This window comes from Gadus macrocephalus, chromosome 17 (genome assembly GCF_031168955.1).
Source record: "Gadus macrocephalus chromosome 17, ASM3116895v1".
NCBI lineage: Eukaryota > Metazoa > Chordata > Actinopteri > Gadiformes > Gadidae > Gadus > Gadus macrocephalus.
The window spans coordinates 8,971,642-8,999,426 of NC_082398.1; the positions used below are offsets into that span (position 1 = coordinate 8,971,642).

The following is a 27,785-nucleotide window of genomic DNA, read 5'->3' on the forward strand; positions in this document are numbered from 1 at the left end:
AGGTGGGCTTGGGTTCTGTTTAGGGTGGTTCCTTAAGGTTTTGGACCTTTGGATTGGTTCCATGTTTTGTTTTATGTTAACACTATTCAACATCCCCACAGCACACTTTCCACTGCCCATATACATAGGCTAGTCGAAAGAATTGTGTGTTTGGTCAGTAGTTCAGTTGGTTGGTCACATATGTTGGTTTGCTGTTCAGGTTTGGTTTGTTGCATTTTGTTTGGGTATTTCCAACATGGTAAAGATGGTTTGTTGTTCCCAGTATTTGTTTTGTCTGTCTGGGTAAGTTTCCTCCGTTCTGGCTCGGTCGGTCCTTGTGATTTTGGTACTGGTTTTCTGTCCAAACCATATAATCGCACATTTTCTAATCTTCCATACGCTACACTAATCCCTTTACAGATTTCATGATACTTACTTTATTCTAATAAATAACTTTATCCCTTATCATGTGTGGATCCCGATCTTTGCTCTGACCCGAGCCTCGTCTTAAAGCAGCCAAGGAGATGGAAGAGCGTTATGAATAATTATTAGATGATTGTGTTGTACAATGAAAGACAGTAAAGATTCAATATGAATGGCAAAATAAGGATGGGATTTTATTTGAACAATAAAATATGTGTTGGGCAAATTATAGATAGGCTGAGATTATAGATTTCATATTCAAAAGGCGAAGGGGTGAAAAAATTTAAGAAATATATTTAAGAAATATAGGCCTACTCAAAGCCCAAATCATTGATATCATACCCTATCCAATAATAAAGAAATTTGAATTTGAATGGTAACAATTCTGTTAAATCCTCGTCCTCGTTTTGAACGTATCACTCATGGCTGATCAGTGTGTTCTTTCTGATTAGCTCTTAATTGAGATCACCTGTCACGCACCCCTTTATTAAAGGTGAACACAATGGGTTTGGTTTACTTTTCGCATCGGCCTGTGTCAATCGAGGTTGAGTTTAGTGAGGGTTGAAAGTTTTCGATCTAGATTGCAGATCACTATTGTCACTTTATACAAACTGAAAGTATGCGTTGTTGCGTGTTTGTTTTTGTGGGCATTTGACTGAAAAGCCCAGACAAATATTGCTACCAACATGGCACTTCGAAACAGACCACCGCAGTGAGTAAAAGTTATTTTCCTTTATTAAATGTTGACGTTTTTGGGCTGTCTCCTCAGACACAAGCCATCAGTATCCCTGCTCTTTGCACCTTGACATGCATATCGCCGCTGTTTGTTAACCTAGCTTTGCTGATTTGTATCTTGTGATGTGTGTGTGTTTTTCTTAACAGGTGTTAGATGACTGACAAGATCTATGGGGGGGCCCCCTTTGGGCCCCCCCATACCAACTTAGTCTTCAAAGGAATCTAGTGCCATGGGACTCCAGTGTCTTCAAAACATCCTCGGAATACATGTGTATGAATGGTCCACCGAAGGGTTGATCTGGAAGCCACCACAGTCCACGCAGTAATCTGCTGCGTGGGCCGTAGTGGCTTCCAGAGCCATCTTTCGATCTTGGTCAGGATTTGTTACAGTTGCCCTTCAATGTAGCAGGCTACGGGTTTCTGAAGAAGCCTGCTTTACGTAGCATTGGAGTACAAATATTGTGCAAAATGCTCATGTAATTGCACTAGCACTAGTAACCTGTAGATTAGCTTAGTTTAACGTCATTCCGTGCTGTCTCTGTCAAATGTGTGGCTTACTTTAAGTCCACAAGGCCCTCTGGTAAACCACGTTGGAACACCCCTGGACAAGGTGATTAGTCACTGGCTGTGTGCTAAAGTTTTGTTCCATTTTTCACTAGTTGGTTAAGGTTTGGTAGAATTGATTGGATGCTAGCGACATGATGGCGTATGTACAAGAGCCTACCGTGGCCAGGCCACAGTTGCGACTGTCACGGCCAGATGGCCTAGTGTGAGTGCAACCTTGATTGCATTTGTATACTGTTTACCATTGGATGTTTATGCAATTTGGCTTAATTCATCCGAAGTAAAGCTGCATTTGACTATTCCAGGGTCGTTTTGTACAGGCTTTCAATTGTCCATGTTGACTAGTTTGTGGGAAGTGTTTTTTTTTTTTTTTACCCTTGCTTACAATCCAACGGTTGTGACCACTTATGCAACTGGGCTGTGAACCTTGCAATTCTAGTTGCATATTTGTACACGCAAGCTTGTCCATTTCTATCGCCATCACTAACACAAGCTTCAGCATTTCCTTGTAGGCCATTAGCTGACTTGTATATTGGAGCGATGATTTGGGTATTTTAAGATGCTTGAAAACCTAAAATAAAGCAAAAGCGTGTCTGGTGTGCAAGAGCCAATTTGTTGGCTTGCAGTAGTCGAGGAGTTGCCGTAGGTCGTAAGCCATCTGGAGGTTGTGGCAATGGAGGCTTGTGGTAGATCTGCCATCCAAGAAAGGTTAATTCTTCTGAAGCATGATTAATAGTTTAGTAAATTGAATATATTCATATAGAACTATAAATTCCAAGACTGCAGCCAGTAACTTTTCACTTTTCACTCTTGTTAGGTTGTCCTTTTCTCTTGTTTTAACCCGAAAGGGCTGAAATATCAACATTTCAGGTATTCTGTTTGGATAATGTGCAAAACTTGTGGCTTCACTAATAAAAAAAATTAACAAATGTATTTTTCTTAATGTGGTTAAACTATTTAAAGATTTGTATGCAAAATATTTCTGCTCAATTTGTGGTCAATGAAACTCTGATTTTTTTTAATTTGATAAAACACAACTATGGGTGAAAGGTATTTGCTTTGGGCATCTTTTGATATTTTTAGAATCTAGCTCCATTGCCGTTAGAAATGGTGTCTCCCAGTACTGCAAAGTGCTTCCACAAGTTTAAAAAAAGAATGGGCAGAAAAGGAACTGCCAACTAAATCTATTTAACATGGGTAGAAAGTTTCCATGGAAGCGCTTGGCTGCTGGTTCCCAACACAGCTCCACTGTTAGCCTGTGACCCAGGGACGCAGGAAGTCATATGAAGGGGGGGTGCTGACTACTGAATTGTTGAGCGGGGGGGGGGGGGGGGGGGGGTGCAAACGATTGTTGACGGGGGGGGGGATAATAAACGCTCCTATAACGCGCAGCGTGATGCGCACGTTATAAGAGCGGCGGCGCTGGGTGCTGTATGTAATCGAATGACGGAGAAAAAAAATAAAGTGTTGTAGTTGCGTCTGTTGTCCACTAGGGGGGTGCTGCAGCACCCGGAGCACCCCACTTCCTGCGTCCGTGACCTTGCGTTTAACTTTTTTCGACTTTTGGTGACTTTCACAAAAGAGATGAACTGGTTAATACAATAAACAAGACATTTCATGGTACCATTTTGAACTGTTTGTGGAAATTGCATTAAATTCATATGCTTGAAACTTTTCAATAATGCAAATCAACGAAACAATGGAATGAAATAAATAGTTCAAGCAATTTGTGGGACTTGGCTGCTTTTACATTATTACTCATTTTGGGGGTTATTTCAGTCTCTCCAACCTGCAGGTCCTGCGAAGAATCATGTGAATGGGAATATTCTATAAATGTCTTGATATCATCTTTCGTCTCAACACTTCTGCTGCAGCCGCTGTTGAAGCGTATGAGTCCTTTGAGACCCCCTTTGATAAAAGGGGTTCTCAAATGTTGACCCTCAGTCACCTGTTGCATCACTTCCTTTAGGGCTTCGGCCTCCTAATTGATCATTATAGTATAATTGAATGCCCTCTTTCATATATATGATACCTCCACCACTGGGACGTGGCAACAATTCTCCAAATCCATATGGGGGGGATGCTTGTGGACAGTAGGGGTGTATACTCGACATAAATAGGAAGCAAACTCATCTCACAAATGAGTAATGATCTCTCACAAATATTTATTTAATAAATTGTTTCAATTTATAATAATCCAAAATCCGTTGGCTTTTTGTCGAGGGAATCCAGGGCGACGCTCACTTCCGGGTTGGCCAACATACGTCATCCCTCCACCACTCTACTGTAAAAACACATGTTCAAGTTGAATGAAATAATAATAATAATAATTCTGCCATAGTATTTATTTAAGGGGGGGGGGGGGGGATACAAGTCTTTTGGCCATTTGTAGTGTTGATCAGCAGAGAAATAATTTGTCCGCAAAGACGGTGACGTCGCTTAGCAACGGTAGACGCTGGGGTAGACAAGTCACCGGACTACTACCCATGCAAGTGAACCCACGCACGTTGAGCACACAGTTGTGTGACTCGTTTATTTAGTAAGAGAGAAACGGGAAATCAAAACGTGCTGAAGGTAAACAAGTCCCGCATGGGCTCTGACGTCATGAGACGCTCGTAATCCTTAAAAGGGACAGCGATCCCTGAACCACCAAGACAGTAAACGACATGCCTAACACAATTGAAAGAACAACACATAACAAAATACTGTAGGTGAATTATGTTACACTCACTACAACCCATTAAATACGGTATGATTTCTAGATGTCATGGCAACGTCCGCTCGCGACACTGGACTTGCGATCGAGGCATCGACGCGGACGTTCATTCACATAGCCAAAAACAAGAGAATAGATGGCTAGATAAAATAAACATCAAGACATACAATTCTAAAAAGAACAGATGAAGCAGCTACCCTTTTTTCCTTTGCGGTTTGCCTACAGAGCAGCGCACCTGCATTTAATATAGGCCTATCCGTGTATTGTCACAATTTCTCAGTATCAAAGGTGAAAGTAGAAACGGGTGGCCAAAAGCTGTCATATTGTTAGTTATCACAGACAATTTTAAGTAGAAACGGGTGGCCAAAAGCTGTCATTTGTTAGTTATCACAGACAATTTTCAACAATGAATAATCTGTACGGAGCTCCATAAGGGACATTAGGGAGAACGCTCCCGGACAGAACCTTAGTTTGGAAGTCATGCTTAGTGACACGACAAATAGCCTACTTCCAATTGAAATACAAAATTTAGAAAATAGGCCTACGTGTCCCTGATCACGTTTCAATAGATTAAATAACGTGACAGTGTCACGTATTTTCGTGAGACCATACCCGTACTTCCATGAGTATACTTAAAGGAAGTATACTATCCGCACTATCTACTACGTTATTTTTTCAGATGTGAGTGCTTTTCCAAATCGAGTACTCCGTGGTGCACTAACCGGAAATTACGATCACGACTGCCGCCGTGGCTACTCCCCCGCAATAAACATCCCGCTTTGAACGGTGAACTCTTTACGCCTAGCAGCTATAAAAACTATAAAAACTACAAAATGACTCTATTAATGCAGGCTATGTGGAAAATGCGCCGACTTTGGCTCAGCCTGGCTCCGCCTCTTCCGCTACGTAGCTAAGATGGCTGCCGTTGAGTACGGGGAGTGTCCTTCGATCCACACTTCAGGATTAGCCCGTTTTGAGTACGGCATCCGGGTCCTTGAAGTATACTTCTTTTCGCCGGATCTTACTCAAATTTTGGCTAATAAGTACGGACAGTACGGGTATTGGAACACGGCACAGGTTTGAGCGTGTACATGGGTTTTTTTGCGTGTGTCTCACGCCGAATGCATGAGACATGAGAGCCCTGTACTTACGTGACACAAACCAGCACCGCAAACGTTCTCTCCCGCTTGAGATGACGTCTTTCTTTATAGGTTCATGGGTCTGATTCGCCGATTTCCCATGCTGATATCCCGAAGATTCTCGGGCATCTTCGACAATTTGGCTATAGATTGTCTCATTACACGCTAAATAATATAAATATAGCCTAATTATATATATAGCCTATGCATATATATAGGCAATATATATAATTAGGCAATATATATATATATATATATATATATACATATAGCATTTGTGGTTTTGGCATAAACATAACTAGGGTGCACTGTACTATCTGCGCACACCCTTTCTGAAGCCTCTCTCGCTCTCTCTCTCTCTCTGTCCCTCCCTCTCTCTCTTTCTCTCTCTCTCGTACCGTTTTGTGGAGCACGTTAATTGTCTTAGAACACTCCCATTCAGAATGCATTGGTTTACATTTCGTTCTGTGTAACACGCAAAAAGTCGGACTATCGTGCTCTGGAACACGCTTCAATAGATTAACGTTTGTGCGCAGGAGCACGCAATCGCGTGATACCGGGTTGTGATGTGATAAAGGCAGGTTAGGTCTAACCTGCTCTGCACGCTCTACACGCTACTCTACACGGTTACATTTGTAAGGCAAATAATAAACAAATGATGCGTGAGGCCATCGACCTCCCATCGTTCCATCGGGCCTGACGCACCTGATGAGGAGGAGACAAAAGTTATGTCTGGGAAGAGCATTTGCAGAAATGAAACCAAAGGCGTTTACTGTGGCCTATAAAGGGAAGAGTCCCTGTGTACCTGTAGTGCACTGCCGATGAAAAGGGAGAGAGACAATGGACACCATGGGAGATCTTCACGGGGATAACCCAAGGGCGAATGAAAGGTAATCGTTCGCTATATTAAGTCATATTGTTACTTATATAGGGCCTACTGCATTTGCACTGCGGTTGTGGCCAAATTAGGCTACATCTTTCATTCTGTAAAGTTTAAACTTTAGAAATGCAAATCATCAGCGTTAGGCTACCATTAGAGAATAAACACAATTTATATCGACAGGTCTGCTAAATTGAGGTTGTTCTTATAAAAATCTGTGACAATTGTTCAAGGTCTGAATAACTGCAATTGAGATGAAAAGGTAAAGACGACCTGGTGTGCACTCCGCTGTCAAACTGATTCAAAGAGCCAGTTTTATTTGTTAACGTCGTAATGGCTCATATCGTCATCATAGCATACCTAGTATAACAACACGTCCGCGTCCGAGTGAGGTTGAGGCTTCCCGGTCACCGATAGTATAAAGATACAATGTGGGGCGGATTTCATATCGGTCTACAACATCGCTTATTATAAGGTTGTCACGTCGGCGTTGGTCGTAACCATGGGGATACCACGCCCCACTCCTTCCTGAAACTCAAAGCAAAGCGCAATATGAATTTAATATTTCAAAGCTGAAACAATGGGTTCACCGTCACTTCAGCTTTGTGCGTATAAGTAACTAATAAGCTCTACATAATAGAGGGTAATGCAGTCGTTCAATTATATTGTATGAAAGGCCTATGCAAATAGGCGTTTTAAGAACCTGGGGCCGGATTCACAAAGCATTCTTAAGAAAAAAAATAAAAATTGTAATTATATTTATATTGAAATCTTAAATCTCTGACCGTATATTGACTTCACTGTTATTGCACCATTTCTTCCCTTATATTGTTTATTCCTCTTATATTGTTATTGTATATTATTTTTTGCAAATTAGTAGGCCTATATTATATGGTATTGTTATAGGCCTACTGTTTACTTAACAGGCCGGTTGCACCAACTGGTCTTAACTACGCCCGATCTTAGCAATGTGAATGTTCCATTTTATAGTTTAGATAGCAATCTCTGAAAAGTCAATGCTGAAAAGTCAGTTCTGAAAAAATACGTTGCAATGGCGTAAACGTACACCTTTACAAGTTTTAAAACTAAATATACAACCTTTCAAAACTTATTTCTCAATGTATGAACACCTGTTTGCAGAATCCCATTTACAAGGTTTCAAAACCGGGAAACAATGAAATACACTGTTAGAACAGTGCCAGATTTGAAACTCTGCAAAAGCGCTGGTGAAATTGTTTGAACTTTGAAAATGTGTTGGTGAAAATGATGAAGAAGATAAAATAGAACACAAAATCATGTTTAAAGATGTTTGAATTTTTCAGGTTATAATCTCTTTTTTCAGTGTTGCAAAACCTTTTTTACAAGGTGTTGAGTATTCAAACCCAGACTTACAAGCCTTTGAAACTTTTTTTTTCAGGTTTGAATTATGGCAGGAAACTGGCTCCATAGTTTTCGAGGAAATCGCTGTGTTTCAATCGTCCCGTGTTTCAATCGACCCGGCTCGCCCTATCACATAACAACCTGCAAATACAAACTTAGCAAATATATCTTATTTAAATTGAACTTTCCCAAGTTCTCTCACGTGAGAAAACATAGTAGGCAAGGCATGGAGCTTTCATACTATTTCACAGCGCCTCAAGTTAAAACAACTGACAATCAAACAGAACAGACAGTCAAGGCTACCATTGTTATTTCAAGCATTGTACTTTCATGTGCCTTTTCTCCAACAACAGGGAGCAAACAACCTAACCCCAGCACAACTCAGCTCTAGTCGACCAATATACTGAGCCACATAGGCCTATTCAAGTAGAACATGCACTGGATTAGGTTGCATGGAGTACATAGGCTGATTATCTGAACAAAACAAAACTCACACAGCTCAGAATCACATAGATTAATTACACAAAAGAAATGCATTTGATAATTATCTGCTTCTACTGGACAATGCCAACTAAAGGCACAGCTGTGTATACAATTAGGCAATATGCACTACATCAAATAATAACGTTTTTGTGAGTCCCTCATTCTTTGTGTCGTTTCACCTCCGTGTGAAATGGAAAAATGACTCAAGCAAACTTCACACAAAACGTTACCAGACTCGCCTTGCACTGGTTTCACCCAGGGATAGATAGTTTCCCATTCGCCCTTAACCGGCGTATGCGTCTTAGTTTGATTGACATGATCAAACAGCGCGCCCCGCCCCCTGACGACAGTCCTCACTGCTATCTCCGCACACAGCTATTTGATAAATGCCAGATCATAAAAGACACATTTCAAAAATAAATAAATAATCGAGTCTGACTGTCAATAACAATGCGGGACAACGTCTCAATTTGCGGGACGTGTAAAAAGTAATGGTAATGCGTGACTGTCCCGCACAAAGCGAGACATCAGTGGTCACCCTATTCACAACTGATTAATAAATTGAGAACGGACTAATCAGCCAGCGATATCTTCAATTGCTCTGGCTGGACGCACGCCTTCCTCGGGGACTGCTGGTGGCTTATGGTGTCTGGGGAGAGGGATTCTCTTGGATATGCAGATGTTGTAAAGAACGGTGCACGCAGCTATTTCTGTGCAGTGAAACCCTCCGGATAACCCGACAGGCGGCCGATCTGTGAACACTGATCATTTCGCGGGCTGTGCTTTGAAATGCCCCGTTTGCATAGAAGCGAAGCGCAATGAGCAGTTACAAGGATGGTGGTAGTGCTGCATCGGATTGGATGCAGTTGCTATAGAAACAGCCTGGAATTTCAACTCTACGCCTGCCCCTGAACAGGCGTAGGATTTACGCCTGGTCAGAGTGAAAAGAACGCTCAGCCCATTTGGTGCAACCGGCCTAACGGTTAGGTCGGACTTAGAACGCCAAGTTACGACCAGGCGTAGTTAAGACCAGGCTAACGCCAAGTTGGTGCAACCCAGCCCAGTAAGTTTAATAAAACAGTAGGCCTATAACGTCTGTACGTTCGTGTTGGTCGTAACCATGGGGATAACACGCCCCCCTCTGTCTTGGAACTCAAACCAACAAAGCGCATTTTGAATTTATTTCAATGTTCGAATTGCAGCTGAAACAATGGGTTCACTGTCACTTTATCTTTGTGCTAGTTATAGGTAACCGTTGAATAAGCTCTATTTTAGGTTATACATAGTAGGTAGGATGGGTCATTGATGTCGTGCGTAATATATTGTGTTGATGTCATGAATGGCCTGTAGGCGTTTTAAGAACCGGTTTTTAAAAAATAGTTTTTTTTAAAACATATTTTTTTAATTCATTTTAAAAAAAATAATTCTGCCGCATCCCCGGTGTCAGCGTCACCGTCCTGCAGGATTGCCTCCGGCAGGAGGGACTCCTGCCGGAGGGACTCCTGCAGGAGTACCTCATGCAGAAGGGACTCTTGCAGGACCTGCACCAGGCCCAGCCGGAGGCCAGGGGCCAAATGGCCGAGGGTTCCGCCGGGAGGCCCCGAGAGGTGGTCTGCGACGTCTGTATTGGGCCCGGGGCCCGCAGGGCCGTGAAGTCGTGCCTGGTATGTCTGGTGTCGTACTGCCGGGCCCATCTCGAGGGCCACGACAGTAGGAACCGCCTGAGGGGCCACAGGATGGTGCCGCCTGTGGAGAACCTGGACGACAGGGCCTGCCCGAAGCACGGGCGGCCCCTGGAGCTCTACTGCCGCGACAGCGACCGCTGCATCTGCGTGCTCTGTGTGGAGGAGGGGCTGGAGGTTGTTTCCGTGGAAACGGAGTGGGAGGAGAAAAGGGTGAGGGTTTTGGAAGATCTCACATGTTTGAGTTTTAATGTTGTCATTTTGCAGTCATGAGTCGCTTTTATCTATCTTGACTGTCAGAGATGTGCCATTGAGGAGTAGATAGGGGTTCGGACATCTGGCTCTAAGTTGCGGACAGGTGGACTATGGAAATTGGGGATCAAAGCCAGTATCTTTCTGCTTGGAGTCAAACAGCCCAGCCGCTTGACTTACCCGCAATCTAAGATGGTTTGAGAGTGTCTGATCAGTGACTTTCTTCCACCAAATCTGGCAACACAGAGATGGAGCCTATGGTCCACAGATTTGCAGTGTTATGAATGTTATGAGCTGGTCAGTGGCTACGCTAATTGTAACCCTCGGGAACGTTACTGCATATCGCCAAACGTGTCGCCCAAAGAGAACGAAACAGAGGGTTAGGGTTTAAATAATACACATTGCAAATTGGTTCAGTACAACATTGACCTTGAAAGCTGTTGATGACCAATATCAGTATTGAGTGAAAAGTGATGTTATACTCCGGCTTTATATGGGAGTCAAAATTGAGATGTTCTTCTTTCTCCCTGAAGGGCCAGCTGAACTACCTCGAGGGAGAGTTTCAGGGGAGGATTGCGAGACGGGAAAACAAGCTGAAGGAAATCCGTTCCTCGATCAAGGATTCCCAGGTGAGGAAAGTTATGTATTTTTAAAGGAGAGACCTTGGGATGGAATGTACAATTGTTGAGGCAGACTTCAGATAGTGTTGCTACCTTTTTAAACGTAAAAAATAAATAATAATACAGAGGCTTCAGTTGTTGTCAGTCATGTATAAATCGCTTTCATCCAATTAAAACAGGCAAACAACAAAGTATGACATTTTCTGATCTGAAGTATGATGTTGTGGTTCTAGTAAGTTGCAAATGCTACTGGCATGATTAATGAACAAAATAAATCATCCAAATAATAATCACGGTCCTTCCTTTGTGTTTCTTTCAGGATCACTTACATAGCGAGAGTACGGATATCGACGGCATTCTGTCATCTCTCATTTCCTACGTGGAGATCGCCAAAAGACACGCTCTCCTGCCCATGGACGAGAAGAATCAGGCGATGGAGAGGCAGGCCAAGGAAATGATGGAGCAGCTCAACAACGAGATAGGGGAACTGAAGAGGAACATCTCGGACCTGAGGCGCATTTCTGACATAGAGGATCATATTGACTTCCTACAGGTGACAGAGGCAATTTTGTATAAATATAGATCATTCGGTGTCAGCCATTTTCTCTGATTAAACCGTTACAATCAAGTAAATGACTGAATTATTTCACTTGTTTTTTTCTACTCCTTTAGAATTTTCCATCCACCAAGGTCCTAGAAGAGGAGAACAACCTAACAGAGATAGCACTCGATGCATCCACCTCATTCGGCACATTCCGAAGTATCATAAAAAACCTGATGGATGAAATTCTCGACAAACTGGAGTTAGTGACTCCAATCGGTAAGAAAGTGGTTGGAAGATTAGCCTATAAGAAGATAAATAACTTAATTTAAGTTAATTTAATTCTTCTGATTTCCCTACATAGAACTGCAGAGGATCGTGAAGTTTGCAGGTAATTTTACCTTTCTGTATTATTCTACTCCAATTTAGTTAGTTGGGATATTTTTCAATTCAAGAATTAAAAGCATGTTAGCATTGATGTCGTTTTGGCTAACTTCCTGTCCATTTCTGCAGTTAACATTCCCCTCCCTCATCACCACGTCATGACCCCTGTCCTCTTTTTTCTTGGCATCGTTCTTATCATCTTTATTTTATTTTGTCTTTTTGCGTGTTGAGTCGCGGATCTCTCTCTCCTACTCGGTGAAGTGGGAACGGGAACTAGAAAAAAAAATTTTGAGAGAAAGACATGAATGACTTTTGTTAACTGAAGAAACATTCTCAGCTGTCAGATCAGTGATGGCGGTCAGAGTATAAACCTATTTAAAATGTATATCAATAAAGAAACATCTCCTAAATTGCCATATAACAGATATTTCCACTTTACCAACTAATTCCAACTACGAAAAGGACCACAAAGGAAATAATCCTGTGACTTTTTGTGGTAACCTTGACGCAGTTTTAATTGTGCACGTACATTTTTGTTGCAACAATGAGGTTTTGCTTCTAAAATTAATTGCGCAAGAATTAAACCCCCTAAAAATATTTTATTTTGCAGTGGACGTGAAGCTAGACCCCAGCACCGCTCACCCACGCTTAATCATATCCGCTGACGGCAAGGCGGTACAAGATGGCGGCGGGCTTCAAGTAGTACCCATGGGTGCTCAAAGGTTCGACTTGTACTCATCCGTCCTCGGCCGGAACCGACTGACATCCAGCAAGGCCTACTGGCAGGTTGAGGTCGGCGACAAGTTGGGTTGGGATCTAGGCGTAACGACGTCGACCTCTCAACGGAAAGGCGAGCTTGTGTTCAAGCCCGACGCCAACTACTGGGTGATAACACATTACGATGGTGAGGGCTGGGTGGCAATGACGGCCCCGCCCAAAAAGCTGGCCCTCAAAGCCAAGCCCAAGATGGTAGGCGTCTTCCTGGATTACGAGGAGGGCCTTGTGTCCTTCTACGACCTGACGTCCTCCTCGCACATATTCTCGTTCACGGCGTGCGTATTCAGTGGCGAGCTCCGCCCCTATTTCAGTCCCCATAATGAGTTGGAGGAAAGCCGGCCTCTGGTCATCACTGCGGCCAGCTCTGGAATGATTACTATGCTAGTGTATACCAAATATCCTGTGTAAACATAGAAAATACACATGGGGGGGTTTCAAACTGTGTCTCCACCCATTGGTAGCAGTTGGGGATTATTATGGTGGCGGGACGTTAATTTTCAATGCAAATATTCATATTCAATGCAAAATATATAAAGATGAGTTTCATTATTATGTTTGAAGACCGAAACCTGGAACAGTTTGACGATGAAAAATCCTGGAACAGTGTAACGATGAAAAATATCCATAGAGAAATAACCACCACCTTTGTAATGGTGATGGGAATGCGGTGCTTATTATATTTTTGGGGTTCCGGGTCATAAGCAGTGGTGGGTAAAGGCATTTAATCATATTGGAAATGTTATTCTACATCAACCCTTGTGGGCAAGCAAGGTCTAGGTTCTTAATAGTTTCATAATGACTTAATGTCTTATTGTTGGGATAGGGATTGTAAAACTTTGTTCAATATACATTCCTGATGCACTTATTCACCTAATGCAGTTTTCTATGTCTAACGTGCATCAAATGTGACTATACTTCATTCTGTAAGTTTATAGTAAATCTGGTTTTTGGGAATTTCCTTAATAAAATAAATATCATTGATTGTACATCGTTTGTTAAGCTTCTATCACATCAGCCACATTAAAAGAGCTTCATATATTAGCTTTTAAACATATAACACTCGAATCATGCAAGAAACGACATCAGTCGATTTTTTAATATTTTTTTATCCAAGTAAAATGTTGTTCTGAAAACAAACAGCAATGTATTCTGCAATTGTTCGAGTAGTCTCCTACTTCATTTAAGACCATGTCCAGCTATGTTTAGAAAATATTACTGTACTTTGTATCTTCTCACTCCATCTGGTCGTGAATGATGTGTTGGTTAACCGAATTGGACTAAATTAAGTTATAGAGTTGATGTGGGTTCTTCGACTGAACTTAGCTTGTAATCATAGGCCAGTTGGGTTGATGTAGAAAACGAACAAAGGGCATAAACGTATGTGTACATTTTAACCCGACACTTTAGCGGTAGAAGTTACCGATTTTCCAGTGTCCCTTAAAATATCCAGCTACATGACAAAAACAGTGTGCTATCGAAAGTCACTATTGTTTCTCTTGTTGTGAGGCCACACAAACGAGAGGATTGGCAATTTAGAAATTTGAGATGGTGAACATTTAGACAACAACGTCATCATCATCGTCATCGTCATCATCTTCATCATCATCGTCATTATCATCATCGTCATCGTCATCATCATCATCATCATCGTCATCATCATCGTCATCATCATCATCGTCATCATCATCATCGTCGTCTTCATCATCGTCATCATCATCGTCATCATCATCATCGTCGTCTTCATCATCATCATCGTCGTCTTCATCATCATCATCCATATCTGGGTCTATTTTACGGGACAGCACATCCTCAACCCACTGTTCCAGTTCATCAGCTGTGGGCATGTCGTCCTGGTCGTCCATTTCCATCCACACACTGTCGGCCTGTGAGTGAGAAACCAACCAATAAAGCTTCAGGAGCACACCTGAGTACAATGCAGAACAGCCCTGATCCTACATTTGGGGACTCGCTCACATCAAACACCTCTGTACCTTAGAGCTCAGCCAATGAGTTAATCTTTACCCAAGTCTTATCAAATAGATTCATTTCGGGGGAGGGGGGGTAGCATCATGTATGAACTGCATTAGAGAGCTAAATAAAACGGACACGACCTGCCGACTTGCCCCCGTTTAAGCTCTGGGAACAGGTAAGGACGGGAAAAGTGGGAATCTGGCCATCCAATTCCGAACTGGAAATCTGTCATCCTGTCGTGTGTTGGGCCGGGAACAAGCCTGCGTCAGCAGTAAGTCCGTAAACAAGCATGTGTCCAGGCCCGCACACAGGCCCGCACGCAGGCCCGGATATAGCAAATACTACAAATAGTACTATTATTTTCCTTTGTGATTTCTGCAGGGTGCTAAAAAGTTTCTGATAATCAAACAAACTTAGACTTAAAGAAATATCTACTGGTACCCCAACTTCTACTAGTGAACAGATATAAAAGAATACAAGAACCGAACAATGGAATATGAACCGTAGTTGCTCCATAAGCTGGAGAACAGAGGAGCATATCTTTAATTTGTCACACATAACCGTGCCAACCAATTTCTGCTTAAATTACTAAAATAATATCAAGATGACGTAACCTTGGAGACATTAGATTGTTTTACGCGTGAGCACCAGCAGACAGAGGTCAAACTGTTCACGAGCCGCAACAGGTGACCTCATTACCACCTAATTAGTGTGTGCGTGTGTGTCTGTTTGTCTGTGTCATCAAGAATACCTGTTTGCTGTCATAAACCATTTACTCATGAAAAGTTTTTAATCAGGCAACGACCAAATTGTGAGGTGTCAAACAGATGTAAAGTTTTACCGGCGATAAATGATGTAAATGTCATAGTTTTGACAATAATGGCTTAATGACAACACCAGGACTCCTTAGAATCCGAAACAAGGTCCAAGACTGCTGTGTTGCTCTCCCTTGCCTTCTCGCTCTTTCCCCATCAAAGCCTCTCTCTCTCTCTCTCTCTCTCTCTCTCTCTCTCTCTCTCTCTCTCTCTCTCTCTCTCTCTCTCTCTCTCTCTGTCTTTGTGTTTCTGTGTCTGATGCATGGAGTACACTACCCACATGGTCGCCATGTCTGCATCACTGTATCTCCCTCTCCAACTGCCAGAAGCACTGCAAACATCACTGCGGTCGCCCGATCCTGCAGATTTGCACTTTACAACATCCGCAGAATCCGGCCCTTCCTCACAAGGGAAGCAGCTCAGCTTCTTGTCCAATCACTGGTCATCTCCCGCCTCGACTACTGCAACTCACTCCTGGCTGGACTTCCTGCCTCTGCGATTAAACCTTTGCAGCGCATCCAGAATGCGGTAGCGCGCCTCGTGTTCAACCTACCGAAGTTCTCCCATGTGACCCCCTCTTCCGGGACCTCCACTGGCTCCCTGTAGTAGCTCGCATCAAATGTAAGACGATTGTACTGGCATACAAGGCAGTCGATGGAACTGCCCCTGCCTACCTCCAAGCATTGCTAAAGCCACACACCCCAGCTCGATCCCTCCGCTCAACTACCTCAGCTGGACGTCTGGAACCGCCATCGCTAAGAGCTAGCAAAGGCCGTTCAGCAAAGTCACAACTTTTCTCGGTTTTGGGACCTCAGTGGTGGAACGAGCTCCCTGCCGTTCTCAGGACCGCAGAGTCGCTCACTATCTTCCGAAAAAGACTCAAGACTCACCTGTTCAGAGTCCACCTCGACTCTGCATAACCACCTTCCCACTTCTGACCACCATTGTACACTGTATTGTATTGTATTGTAGTACTAAACTGTGTAGCAATTTATACACAACTGTGTATAAATTGTACACTGTATTGTATTGTATTGTATTGTATTGTATTGTATTGTATTGTAGTACTTAACTGTGTAGCAACTGCAGTAGCTGCTATCATGGATGTAACACGGGGAATTGATTGACCTAGCTATCGTGGTACTTGCACTTGGTTCTATGAACATCCTTTCTGTACACGACAGCGATATATTGATGCACTTCTTATGACAAATGTAGTTCTTTTGTCATAAGTCGTCGCTTTGGATAAATGCGTCTGCTAAATGCCCTAAATGTAAATGTAAATGTCTGCCATGGCGGTAACCATGACGGTGACCATGAAAGTGGCTGTGGTTAGGGACCTGCCTAGTGTTGACTCGTAGGGAGGAAACACTTTTCAATTATTGTCTTTCCCTAAGTTGCACCTCTGTCTCTCTCTTTCTTCTTTCCTCGTTCTTTCCCTCTTGCTCTCTTTCTCTTTTGCTGTCTCTCTCTCTCTCTTTCCCTCTCTCTCTCTCGCTCTCTCTCTCTCTCTCTCTCTGTCTTTGTGTTCCTGTGTCTGATGCATGGAGTACAATACACACATGGTCGTCATGTCTGCCATGGCGGTAACCATGACAGTGACCATGAAAGTGGCTGTGGTTAAGGACCTGCCTAGTGTTGACTCGTAGGGATGAAACACTTTTCACTCATTGTCTTTCCCTAGGTTGCACCTCTCTCTCTCACCTAACCCTAACCGTAACCCTAACACAGACACACACAAACACACACACTATATTCCATATCCACCCACAACCAGGAACTGACAATGGTCGTTCTCGCGCTATCACTAAGTTTCTCTCTCTCCCTCTCCCTCCCTCCCCCCCTCCCTCCCTCCCTCCCTCCCTCTCTCTCTCTCTCTCTCTCTCTCTCTCTCTCTCTCTCTCTCTCTCCACCGTGCTCTTTAACAGCCTCTCTCTCTCTCTGACCTTGATGTGACTCTCCCCAGGTATGTCGGGGGTCCCTGACTGCTGCATCTGTCTGAGGGGACTCACCCGGCCCGTCAGCCTCCCCTGCCACCACGCATTCTGCCTGGCCTGCATCGGAGAGTACTGGAGGATCACTGGCTGCTGCCAGTGCCCCTTGTGCAAGGCACTCTTCCCCACCAGACCCGACCTCAAACCGCCACCGGCGCACCACCCTCTTCCTCCCGTGGAGGGCCGCCCGCCGGAGCCTTTAGAGGCCGGCGAGGTCCCCTGCGACGCGTGTCCGGCCGGCGGACGCGCTACGGCGGCGGTCATGTCGTGTTTGGTGTGCCTGGCGTCGTACTGCCCGCTGCACCTGGAGCCGCACTACCTCGACGCCGCGCCGCGGCGCCACCGACTGGTCAGCGCCCTGAAGAACTTCGAGGGGCCGTGCCGGCACCACGGGAGGAGCGTGGACCGCTTTTGCCGCACCGACCGGACGCGTATTTGCACGATGTGCGCCGACACGGACCACCGGGACCACCGCATCGTACCGCTTTCAAAGGAGGCGGCCCGGGCGAAGGTATTCACAGAAATTACAAATGACAGGTTCTGTGCTGTAGCTCTCGAGTTTTTGTTCAAATTCTTTCGTAATCGTAATTACAGTGTGATGGAGAAACATTCACTTCACGTCTGTAACTGTTTAATATACGTTTTCCCTCGTCTCAATCTGCGCCTCTCTCTTTAGGCTAAGCTAAATAAACAGCTGTTTAAACTCACGCGAGCGATTCATTACGCGCCGAGAACACCAGGAGGTCGCTGACGCTCCCCACCCGCAGATCTGGAGGTGATCTGATCGAGGTGAAGGGTCTGGAGGAGGCCGGGGGTCTTGGCGAGGCCGAGGGTCTACTCAGAGACCAGGAGCAGGAAACCCTGGACCTCCAGCAGAGAAAGACGGACTTGGAGGAACTTTCTCAAATGGCAGATCCTCTGAGTTTTTTACTGGTCTGCTTAAATCCTTCACTTTCCACTTCCAAGATATACCAATTGTTTATAATCACAGACCTACTGAGGATGGTTACTCAATTCCTCTTTCTCTTTCCAGAAATTTCTACAGAAGTGTTAACCGTAAATACGAGGAAATGACAAAGATGAGGAGGGAGCTAATTTGTTTGGGCACAGTGTGATCAACCCTAGTTCAAAACTATGTTTTATGTCGTAAAATGTTGATGATGTATCTGTAGAATTATTTCTATTTTGTTTTCCACACATTTATGTTTGAATAATATAGTAAGTACAAAGTGAAAAATATACAAAGGAGATAAGGGATCTGGTGTGATAACGATCATTTATAGCTTTCTAAACCTATTGATGTGATGAAGGCAGGTTAGGTCTAACCTGCTCTGCACGCTCTACACGCTACTCTACACGCTTACATTTGTAAGGCAAATAATAAACAAATGATGCGTGAGGCCATCGACCTCCCATCGTTCCATCGGGCCTGACGCATCTGATCAGGAGGAGACAAAAGTTATGTCTGGGAGGGCATTTGCAGAAACGAAACCAAAGGCGTTTACTGTGGCCTATAAAGGGAAGAGTCCCTGTGTACCTGTAGTGCACTGCCGATGAAAAGGGAGAGAGACAATGGACACCATGGGAGATCTTCACGGGGATAACCCAAGGGCGAATGAAAGGTAATCGTTCGCTATATTAAGTCATATTGTTACTTATATAGGGCCTACTGCATTTGCACTGCGGTTGTGGCCAAATTAGGCTACATCTTTAATTCTGTAAAGTTTAAACTTTAGAAATGCAAATCATCAGCATTAGGCTACCATTAGAGAATAAACACAATTTATATTGACAGGTCTGCTAAATTGAGGTTGTTTTTTATAAAAATCTGTGACAATTGGTCGAGGTCTGAATAACTGCAATTGAGATGAAAAGGTAAAGACGACCTGGTGTGCACTCCGCTGTCAAACTGATTCAAAGAGCCAGTTTTATTTGTTAACGTAATGTCTCATATCGTCATCATAGCAAGCAATGGATCTTTTTTGACTGTTACTGGAAGAAGACCCGAATTAAGAAAGAAATGGGTAAAAATACGTTTTGCCGTTCTCCCCATACACTATGGTAAAGTGTCTCTATGCTGCGAACCCAGGTGCTGCGAACCCAGGTGTAACCTATAATAATACTTAGTAAACTTAGTAGGCCATGAAGTAGCCTTTACCTAGTATAACAACACGTCCGCGTCCGAGTGAGGTTGAGGCTTCCCGGTCATCGATAGTATAAAGATACAATGTGGGGCGGATTTCATATCGGTCTACAACATCGCTTATTATAAGGTTGTCACGTCGGCGTTGGTCGTAACCATGGGGATACCACGCCCCACTCCTTCCTGAAACTCAAAGCAAAGCGCAATATGAATTTAATATTTCAAAGCTGAAACAATGGGTTCACCGTCACTTCAACTTTGTGCGTATTAGTAACTAATAAGCTCTACATAATAGAGGGTAATGCAGTCGTTCAATTATATTGTATGAAAGGCCTATGCAAATAGGCGTTTTAAGAACCTGGGGCCGGATTCACAAAGCATTCTTAAGAAAAAAAAAAAGTTTTTGTAATTATATTTATATTGAAATCTTAAATCTCTGACTGTATATTGACTTCACTGTTATTGCACCATTTCTTCCCTTATATTGTTTATTCCTCTTATATTGTTATTGTATATTATTTTTTGCAAATTAGTAGGCCTATATTATATGGTATTGTTATAGGCCTACTGTTTACTTAACAGGCCGGTTGCACCAACTGGTCTTAACTACGCCCGATCTTAGCAATGTGAATGTTCCATTGTATGCTTATATCACCGCGTTGCTAGGATATCTATGGAGGTAGATTTGTGTCTTTATTATGCAATCAAACAGAATAGGTTTGAGAGCAAAACTTTCCAAACGGCAATCAAAAAATAGATTTGAGTGCAAAACTATCGACACTGCAATCAAAAAATGTTTTATAGCAAGTAAAATAAAAAAATATTAATGGTGAATCCAAAAGTTTTGTTTCCAAATCCAAAAGCTGTGTTTGCGAATCCAAAAGTTTTGTTTGCGAATCCAAAAGTTTTGTTTGCGAATCCAAAAAGTTTTGCTTGCGAATCCAAAAGCTTTGCTTGCGAATCCAAATGCTTTGCTTGCAAAACTTTTGGATTTGCAAACAAAACTTTTGGATTTGCAAACAAATCTTTTGGATTCCCATTCATAAGTTTTTTATTAAATTTATTTTACTTGCAATAAAACTTTTTTTGATTGCAGTGTCGATAGTTTTGCCCTCAAATCTATTTTTTGATTGCAGTGTGGAAAGTTTTGCTCTCAAACCTATTCTGTTTGATTGCATAATAAAGACACAAATCTACCTCCATAGATATCTCGTCCCTTCAGCTATTTACTATTTTACTTGACATGCTACACCGAAATAAATAATTCATTAATTTATTCATTGTCATCCATCAATTGTGTTATTGCATAACAATAAAACACTGCAAACGAATGTAGGCCTAATTAGAATATGTATTTGTGTTGTCTGGTTTACAACGAGCAGGCATTTAGACGGGAATTGTTATTTTTGACAGAAGTAATGCATTGAACATCATCAAATGACAAGGAGCTAATTGAGTAGTTTTGAGACTGTAGGAGAGATCTAAAACATATAAACATAATTAAAACAATATTCACAACTAGGGTGACCAGATCACAATTCACCAGATGTGGGACAAAGAACAAGTTTGGGTGGGACAATGTGGGATACCAATGCATCGAGGTAATCTAAAATAACTTTTAAAAAATATAAAGATTTCTACTCTGCCCCTTTGCTTATAACATTACTATGCCAAGTTACGACCAGGCGTAGTTAAGACCAGGCTAACGCCAAGTTGGTGCAACCCAGCCCAGTAAGTTTAGTAAAACAGTAGGCCTATAACGTCGGTACGTTGGCGTTGGTCGTAACCATGGGGATAACACGCCCCCCTCCTTCTTCGAACTCAAACCAAAGCGCATTTTGAATTTATTTCAATGTTCGAATTGCAGCTGAAACAATGGGTTCACTGTCACTTTATCTTTGTGCTAGTTATAGGTAACCGTCAAATAAGCTCTATTGTAGGTTATACATAGTAGATAGGATGGGTCATTGAGGTCGTGCGTAATATATTGTGTTGATGTCATGAATGGCCTGTAGGCGTTTTAAGAACCAGTTTTTAAAAAATAGGTTTTTTTAAAACATATTTTTTTTTATATTTATTTTTTTATTTTACTTTATTTATTAGTATTGTATTTATATTTATATTGAAATCTTAATCCTCTGAGCGTATATATTGACTGCACTGATATTGCATCATTTCTTCCCTTATATTGTTTCTTCCTATGATATTGTTATTGTATATTCGTTTTTGCAAATTAGTATATTATATTGTATTGTTATACTGTCACTTAAACTTAACAGTGTATTTATATTTCGTACTGTACTTTCGGTTTGGTGTTCTTTTTTATATATTAAAAATAAGTTAAGTGTTGAGTGTTGTCGGCTACTTTGAGAGCAAAGGGTTAACCGAAGTCAAATTCCTTGTTTGTTAAGCAAACCTGAATCTGAATCGGTTTATTTTGGCTGCATCACTATAACCATTGCTATAAGCCTATCACTACGAGCATTATATTCGGTGTATTCATTACATTAGAATTATGAACATAGTTCACCAAAGCACCGTGTTGTGGTGTTATCACATCTAATATCGTCATTCATAGTAGTAACCATACATATATTCTCGGCATAGCCCGGCCCGTTCCGCGCAGCCCTCGGGCCTGAGCCTGCCCGTAGAGAGGCACCTGAGCTGCCCCATCTGCAATGACCTGTTCTTGGATCCCGTCACCACCTGCTGCGGCCACTCCTTCTGCAAGGCCTGCCTGAACCGCAACGCCATCGACAACAGCTGCCCGACCTGCAAGCAGCACTTCAGCCGCATCCCCGATGTCAACGTCGTGCTGCAGGGAATCCTGCAGGACCTGCCCCAGGCCCGGCTGGAGGCCAGGGGCCAAATGGCCGAGGGGAGGCCCCGAGAGGTGGTCTGCGACGTCTGTATTGGGCCCGGGGCCCGCAGGGCCCTGAAGTCGTGCCTGGTGTGTCTGATGTCGTACTGCCGGGCCCACCTCGAGTGCCACGACAGTAGGAACCGCCTGAGGGGCCACAGGATGGTGGCGCCTGTGGAGAACCTGGACGACAGGGCCTGCCCGGAGCACGGGCGGCCCCTGGAGCTCTACTGCCGCGGCAGCGGCCGCTGCATCTGCGTGCTCTGTTTGGAGGAAGGGCTGGAGGTTGTTTCCATGGAGACGGAGTGGGAGGAGAAAAGGGTGAGGGTTTTGGAAGATCTCACATGTTTGAGTTTTAATGTTGTCATTTTGCAGTCATGAGTCGCTTTTATCTATCGTGACTTTCAGAGAAATGCCATTGAGGAGTAGATAGGGGTTAGGACATCTGGCTCTAAATTGCTGACAGGTGGACTATGGGAATTGGGGATCAAAGCCAGTATCCTTCTGTTGGAGTCAAACACCCCAGCCGCTTGACTTAACCGCAATCTAAGATGGTTTGAGAGTGTCTGATCAGTGACTTTCTTCCACCAAATCAGGCAACACAGAGATGGAGCCTCTGGCCCACAGGTTTGCAGTGTTATGAATGTTATGAGCTGGTTGGTGGCTACGCTAATTGTAACCCTCGGGAAAGTTACCGCATATCGCCAAAGGTGTCGCCCAAAGAGAACGAAACAGAAATCCCACTTTAAATAATACACAATGCAAATTGGTTCGGTACAACATTGACCTTGAAAGCTGTTGATGACCACTATCAGTATTGAGCGAAAAGTGATGTTATACTCCGGCTTCATATGGGAGTCAAAATTGAGATGTTCTTCTTTCTCCCTGAAGGGCCAGCTGAACAACCTCGAGGGAGAGTTTCAGGGGGGGATTGCGAGACGGCAAAACAAGCTGCAGGAAATCCTTTCCTCGATCATGGTTTCCCAGGTGAGGAAAGTTATGTATTTTTAAAGGAGAGATCTTGGGATTGAATTTACAATTGTTGAGGCAGACTTGAGATGGTGTTGCTTCCTTTTGAAAAGTAAAAAATAATAATAATAATACAGAGGCTTCAGTTGTTGTCAGTCATGTATAAATCGCTTGCATCCGATTAAAACAGGCAAACAACAAAGTATGACATGTTCTGATCTGAAGTATGTTGTTGTGGTTCTAGTAAGTTGCAAATGCTACTGGCATGAATAATGAACAAAATAAATCATCCAAATAATAATCACGGTCCTTTCTTTGTGTTTCTTTCAGGATCACTTATGTAGCGAGAGGACGGATATCGACGGCATTCTGTCATCCCTCATTTTCTACCTGGAGAACGCCAAAAGACATGCTCTCCTGCCCATGGACGAGAGGAGTCAGGCGGTGGAGAGGCAGGCCGAGGAATTGAAGGAGCAGCTCAACAACGAGATAGGGGAACTGCGGAAGAACATCTCGGACCTGAGCCGCATTTCTGACACAGAGGATCATATTTACTTCCTACAGGTGACAGAGGCAATTTTGTATAAATATAGATCATTCGGTGTCAGCCATTTTCTCTGATTAAACCGTTACAGTAAAGTAAATGACTGAATTATTTCACTTGTTTTTTTCTACTCCTTTAGAATTTTCCATCCACCCAGGACCTAGATGAGGAAAACAACCTAACAGAGGTAGCACTCGATGCGTCCACCTCCTTCGGCACCTTCCGAAGTATCATAAAAAACCTGATGGATGAAATTCTCGACAAACTGGAGTTATTGACTCCAATCGGTAAGAAACTGGTTGGAAGATTAGCCTATAAGATGATAAATAACTTAATTTAAGTTAATTTAATTCTTCTGATTTCCCTACATAGAACTGCAGAGGATCGTGAAGTTTGCAGGTAATTTGACCTTTCTGTATTATTCCACTACAATTTAGTGAGTTGGGTTATTTTTAAATTCAAGAATTTAAAGCATGTTAGCATTGATGTCGTTTTGGCTAACTTCCTGTCCATTTTTGCAGTTAACATTCCCCTCCCTTATCACCACATCATGACTCCTGTCCTCTTTTTTCTTGGCATCGTTCTTATCATCTTTATTTTATTCTGTCTTTTTGCGTGTTGAGTCTCGGATCTCTCTCTCCTACTCTGTGAAGTGGGAACGGGAACTAGAATATTTTTTTTCTGCGAGAAAGACAGAAATGACTCTTGTTAACTGAAGAAACATTCTCAGCTGTCAGATCAGTGATGGCGGTCAGAGTATGAACCTATTTAAAACGTATATCAATAAAGAAACATCACCTAAATTGCCATGTAACAGATATTTCCACTTTAACAACTAATTCCAACGACGAAAAGGACCACAAAGGAAATAATCCTGTGACTTTTTGTGATATCCTTGACTCAGTTTTAATTGTGCACGTACATTGTTGTTGCAACAATGAGGTTTTGCTTCTAAAATTTATTGCGGAAGAATTAAACCCCCCAAAAATATTTTTTTTTGCAGTGGACGTGAAGCTAGACCCCAGCACCGCTCACCCACGCTTAATCATATCCGCTGACGGCAAGGAGGTACAAGGTGGCGGTGGGCTTCAGGTAGTACCCATGGGTGCTCAAAGGTTCGACTTGTACTCATCCGTCCTCGGCCGGAACCGACTGACATCCGGCAAGGCCTACTGGCAGGTTGAGGTCGGCGACAAGTTGGGTTGGGTTCTAGGCGTAACGACGTCGACCTCTCAACGGATAGGGAGGCTTGTGTTCCAGCCCGACGCCAACTACTGGGTGATAACACATTACGATGGTGAGGGCTACGTGGCAATGACGGCCCCGCCCAAAAAGCTGGCCCTCATAGCCAAGCCCAAGATGGTAGGCGTCTTCCTGGATTACGAGGACGGCCTCGTGTCCTTCTACGACCTGACGTCCTCCTCGCACATATTCTCGTTCACGGCGTGCGTATTCAGTGGCGAGCTCCGCCCCTATTTCAGTCCCCATAATGAGTTGGAGGAAAGCCGGCCTCTGGTCATCACTGCGGTGTAGGACCAGCTCTGGAATGATTACTATGCTAGTGTATACCAAATATACTGTATATGTAAACATAGAAAATACACATGGGTGGGTTTCAAACTGTGTCTCCACCCATTGGTAGCAGTTGGGGATTATTATGGCGGCGGGACGTTCATTTTCAATGCAAATATTCATATTCAATGCAAAATATATAAAGATGAGTTTCATTATTATGTTTGAAGCCCGAAACCTGGAACAATGTAACGATGAAAAATATGCATAGAGAAATAACTACCACCTTTGTAATGGTGATGGGAATGCGGTGCTTATTATATTTTTGGGGTTCCGGGTCATAAGCAGTGGTGGGTAAAGGCATTTAATCATATTGGAAATGTTATTCTACATCAACCCTTGTGGTCAAGCAAGGTCTAGGTTTGGTAGCAGTTGGGGATTATTATGGTGGTGGGACGTTCATATTCAATGCAAAATATATAAAGATGAGATTCATTATTATGTTTGAAGACCGAAACCTGGAACCGTGTAACGATGAAAAATCCTGGAACAGTGTAACGATGAAAAATATCCATAGAGAAATAACTACCACCTTTGTAATAGTAATGGAAATGCGGTGCTTATTATATCTTTTGGGTTCTGGGTCATAAGCAGTGGTGGGTAAAGGCATATAATCATATTGGAAATGTTATTCTACATCAACCCTTGAGGTCAAGGAAGGTCTAGGTTCTTAATAGCTTCATAATGACTTAATGTCTTATTGTTGGGATAGGGATTGTAAAACTTTGTTCAATATACATTCCTGATGCACTTATTCACCTAATGCAGTTTTCTATGTCTAACGTGCATCAAATGTGACTTTGTATACTTCATTCTGTAAGTTTATAGTAAATCTGGTTTTTGGGAATTTCCTTAATAAAATAAATATCATTGATTGTACATCGTTTGTTAAGCTTGTATCACATCAGCCACATTAAAAGAGCTTTATATATTAGCTTTTAAACATATAACACTCGAATCATGCAAGAAACGACATCAGTCGATTTTTTAATATTTTTTTATCCAAGTAAAATGTTGTTCTGAAAACAAACAGCAATGTATTCTGCAATTGTTCGAGTAGTCTCCTACTTAATTTAAGACCATGTCCAGCTATGTTTAGAAAATATTACTGTACTTTGTATCTTCTCACTCCATCTGGTCGTGAAAGATGTGTTGGTTAACCGAATTGGACTAAATTAAGTTATAGAGTTGATGTGGGTTCTTCGACTGAATTTAGCTTGTAATCATAGGCCAGTTGGGTTGATGTAGAAAACGAACAAAGGGCATAAACGTGTGTGTACATTTTAACCCGACACTTTAGCGGTAGAAGTTACCGATTTTCCAGTGACCCTTAAAATATCCAGCTACACGACAAAAACAGTGCTATCGAAAGTCACTATTGTTTCTCTTGTTGTGAGGCCACACAAACGAGAGGATTGGCAATTTAGAAATTTGAGATGGTGAACATTTAGACAACATCGTCATCATCATCGTCATCGTCATCATCATCATCATCGTCATCATCGTCATCATCATCGTCATCGTCGTCTTCATCATCATCATCATCATCGTCATCATCATCATCATCATCGTCGTCATCATCATCGTCATCATCGTCGTCATCATCGTCATCATCATCATCGTCATCATCATCATCGTCATCATCGTCATCATCGTCATCATCGTCATCATCATCATCGTCGTCTTCATCATCATCATCATCATCGTCGTCATCATTATCATCATCGTCGTCTTCATCATCATCATCCATATCTGGGTCTATTTTACCGGACAGCACATCCTCAACCCACTGTTCCAGTTCATCAGCTGTGGGCATGTCGTCCTGGTCGTCCATTTCCATCCACACACTGTCGGCCTGTGAGTGAGAAACCAACCAATAAAGCTTCAGGAGCACACCTGAGTACAATGCAGAACAGCCCTGATCCTACATTTGGGGACTCGCTCACATCAAACACCTCTATACCTTAGAGCTCAGCCAATGAGTTAATCTTTACCCAAGTCTTATCAAATAGATTCATTTCGGGGGAGGGGGGGTAACATCATGTATGAACTGCATTAGAGAGCTAAATAAAACGGACACGACCTGACTTGCCCCCGTTTAAGCTCTGGGAACAGGTAAGGACGGGAAAAGTGGGAATCTGGCCATCCAATTCCGAACTGGAAATCTGTCATCCTGTCGTGTGTTGGGCCGGGAACAAGCCTGCGTCAGCAGTAAGTCTGTAAACAAGCATGTGTCCAGGCCCGCACACAGGCCCGGATATAGCAAATACTACAAAACAAGCTTAGACTTAAAGAAATATCTACTGGTACCCCAACTTCTACTCGTGAACAGATATAAAAGAATCCAAGAACCGAACAATGG

General features: G+C 42.8%; 3 protein-coding genes across 3 annotated transcripts; all 3 read left to right on the forward strand.

The window, feature by feature from the left end:
• Nucleotides 1-7,497: 7,497 nt before the first annotated feature.
• LOC132475892 (E3 ubiquitin-protein ligase TRIM21-like) lies at nucleotides 7,498-13,525 on the forward strand. The gene is made up of 6 exons (XM_060077272.1): nucleotides 7,498-10,194; nucleotides 10,767-10,862; nucleotides 11,173-11,406; nucleotides 11,526-11,673; nucleotides 11,759-11,785; nucleotides 12,389-13,525. The coding sequence occupies exons 1-6, from the start codon at nucleotides 9,817-9,819 to the stop codon at nucleotides 12,961-12,963; spliced, it is 1,458 nt and encodes a 485-aa protein (XP_059933255.1). The 5' UTR covers nucleotides 7,498-9,816; the 3' UTR covers nucleotides 12,964-13,525.
• Nucleotides 13,526-17,294: 3,769 nt separating this feature from the next.
• Nucleotides 17,295-18,409, forward strand: LOC132445766 (E3 ubiquitin-protein ligase TRIM47-like). The gene is made up of 2 exons (XM_060035892.1): nucleotides 17,295-17,846; nucleotides 18,068-18,409. The coding sequence occupies exons 1-2, from the start codon at nucleotides 17,310-17,312 to the stop codon at nucleotides 18,407-18,409; spliced, it is 879 nt and encodes a 292-aa protein (XP_059891875.1). The 5' UTR covers nucleotides 17,295-17,309.
• Nucleotides 18,410-18,833: 424 nt separating this feature from the next.
• On the forward strand, nucleotides 18,834-27,058 carry LOC132475890 (E3 ubiquitin-protein ligase TRIM21-like). The gene is made up of 7 exons (XM_060077270.1): nucleotides 18,834-18,957; nucleotides 22,086-22,659; nucleotides 23,230-23,325; nucleotides 23,638-23,871; nucleotides 23,991-24,138; nucleotides 24,224-24,250; nucleotides 24,855-27,058. Exons 1-7 carry the CDS (start codon nucleotides 18,908-18,910, stop codon nucleotides 25,382-25,384), a joined length of 1,659 nt encoding a protein of 552 aa, XP_059933253.1. The 5' UTR covers nucleotides 18,834-18,907; the 3' UTR covers nucleotides 25,385-27,058.
• Nucleotides 27,059-27,785: the final 727 nt, after the last annotated feature.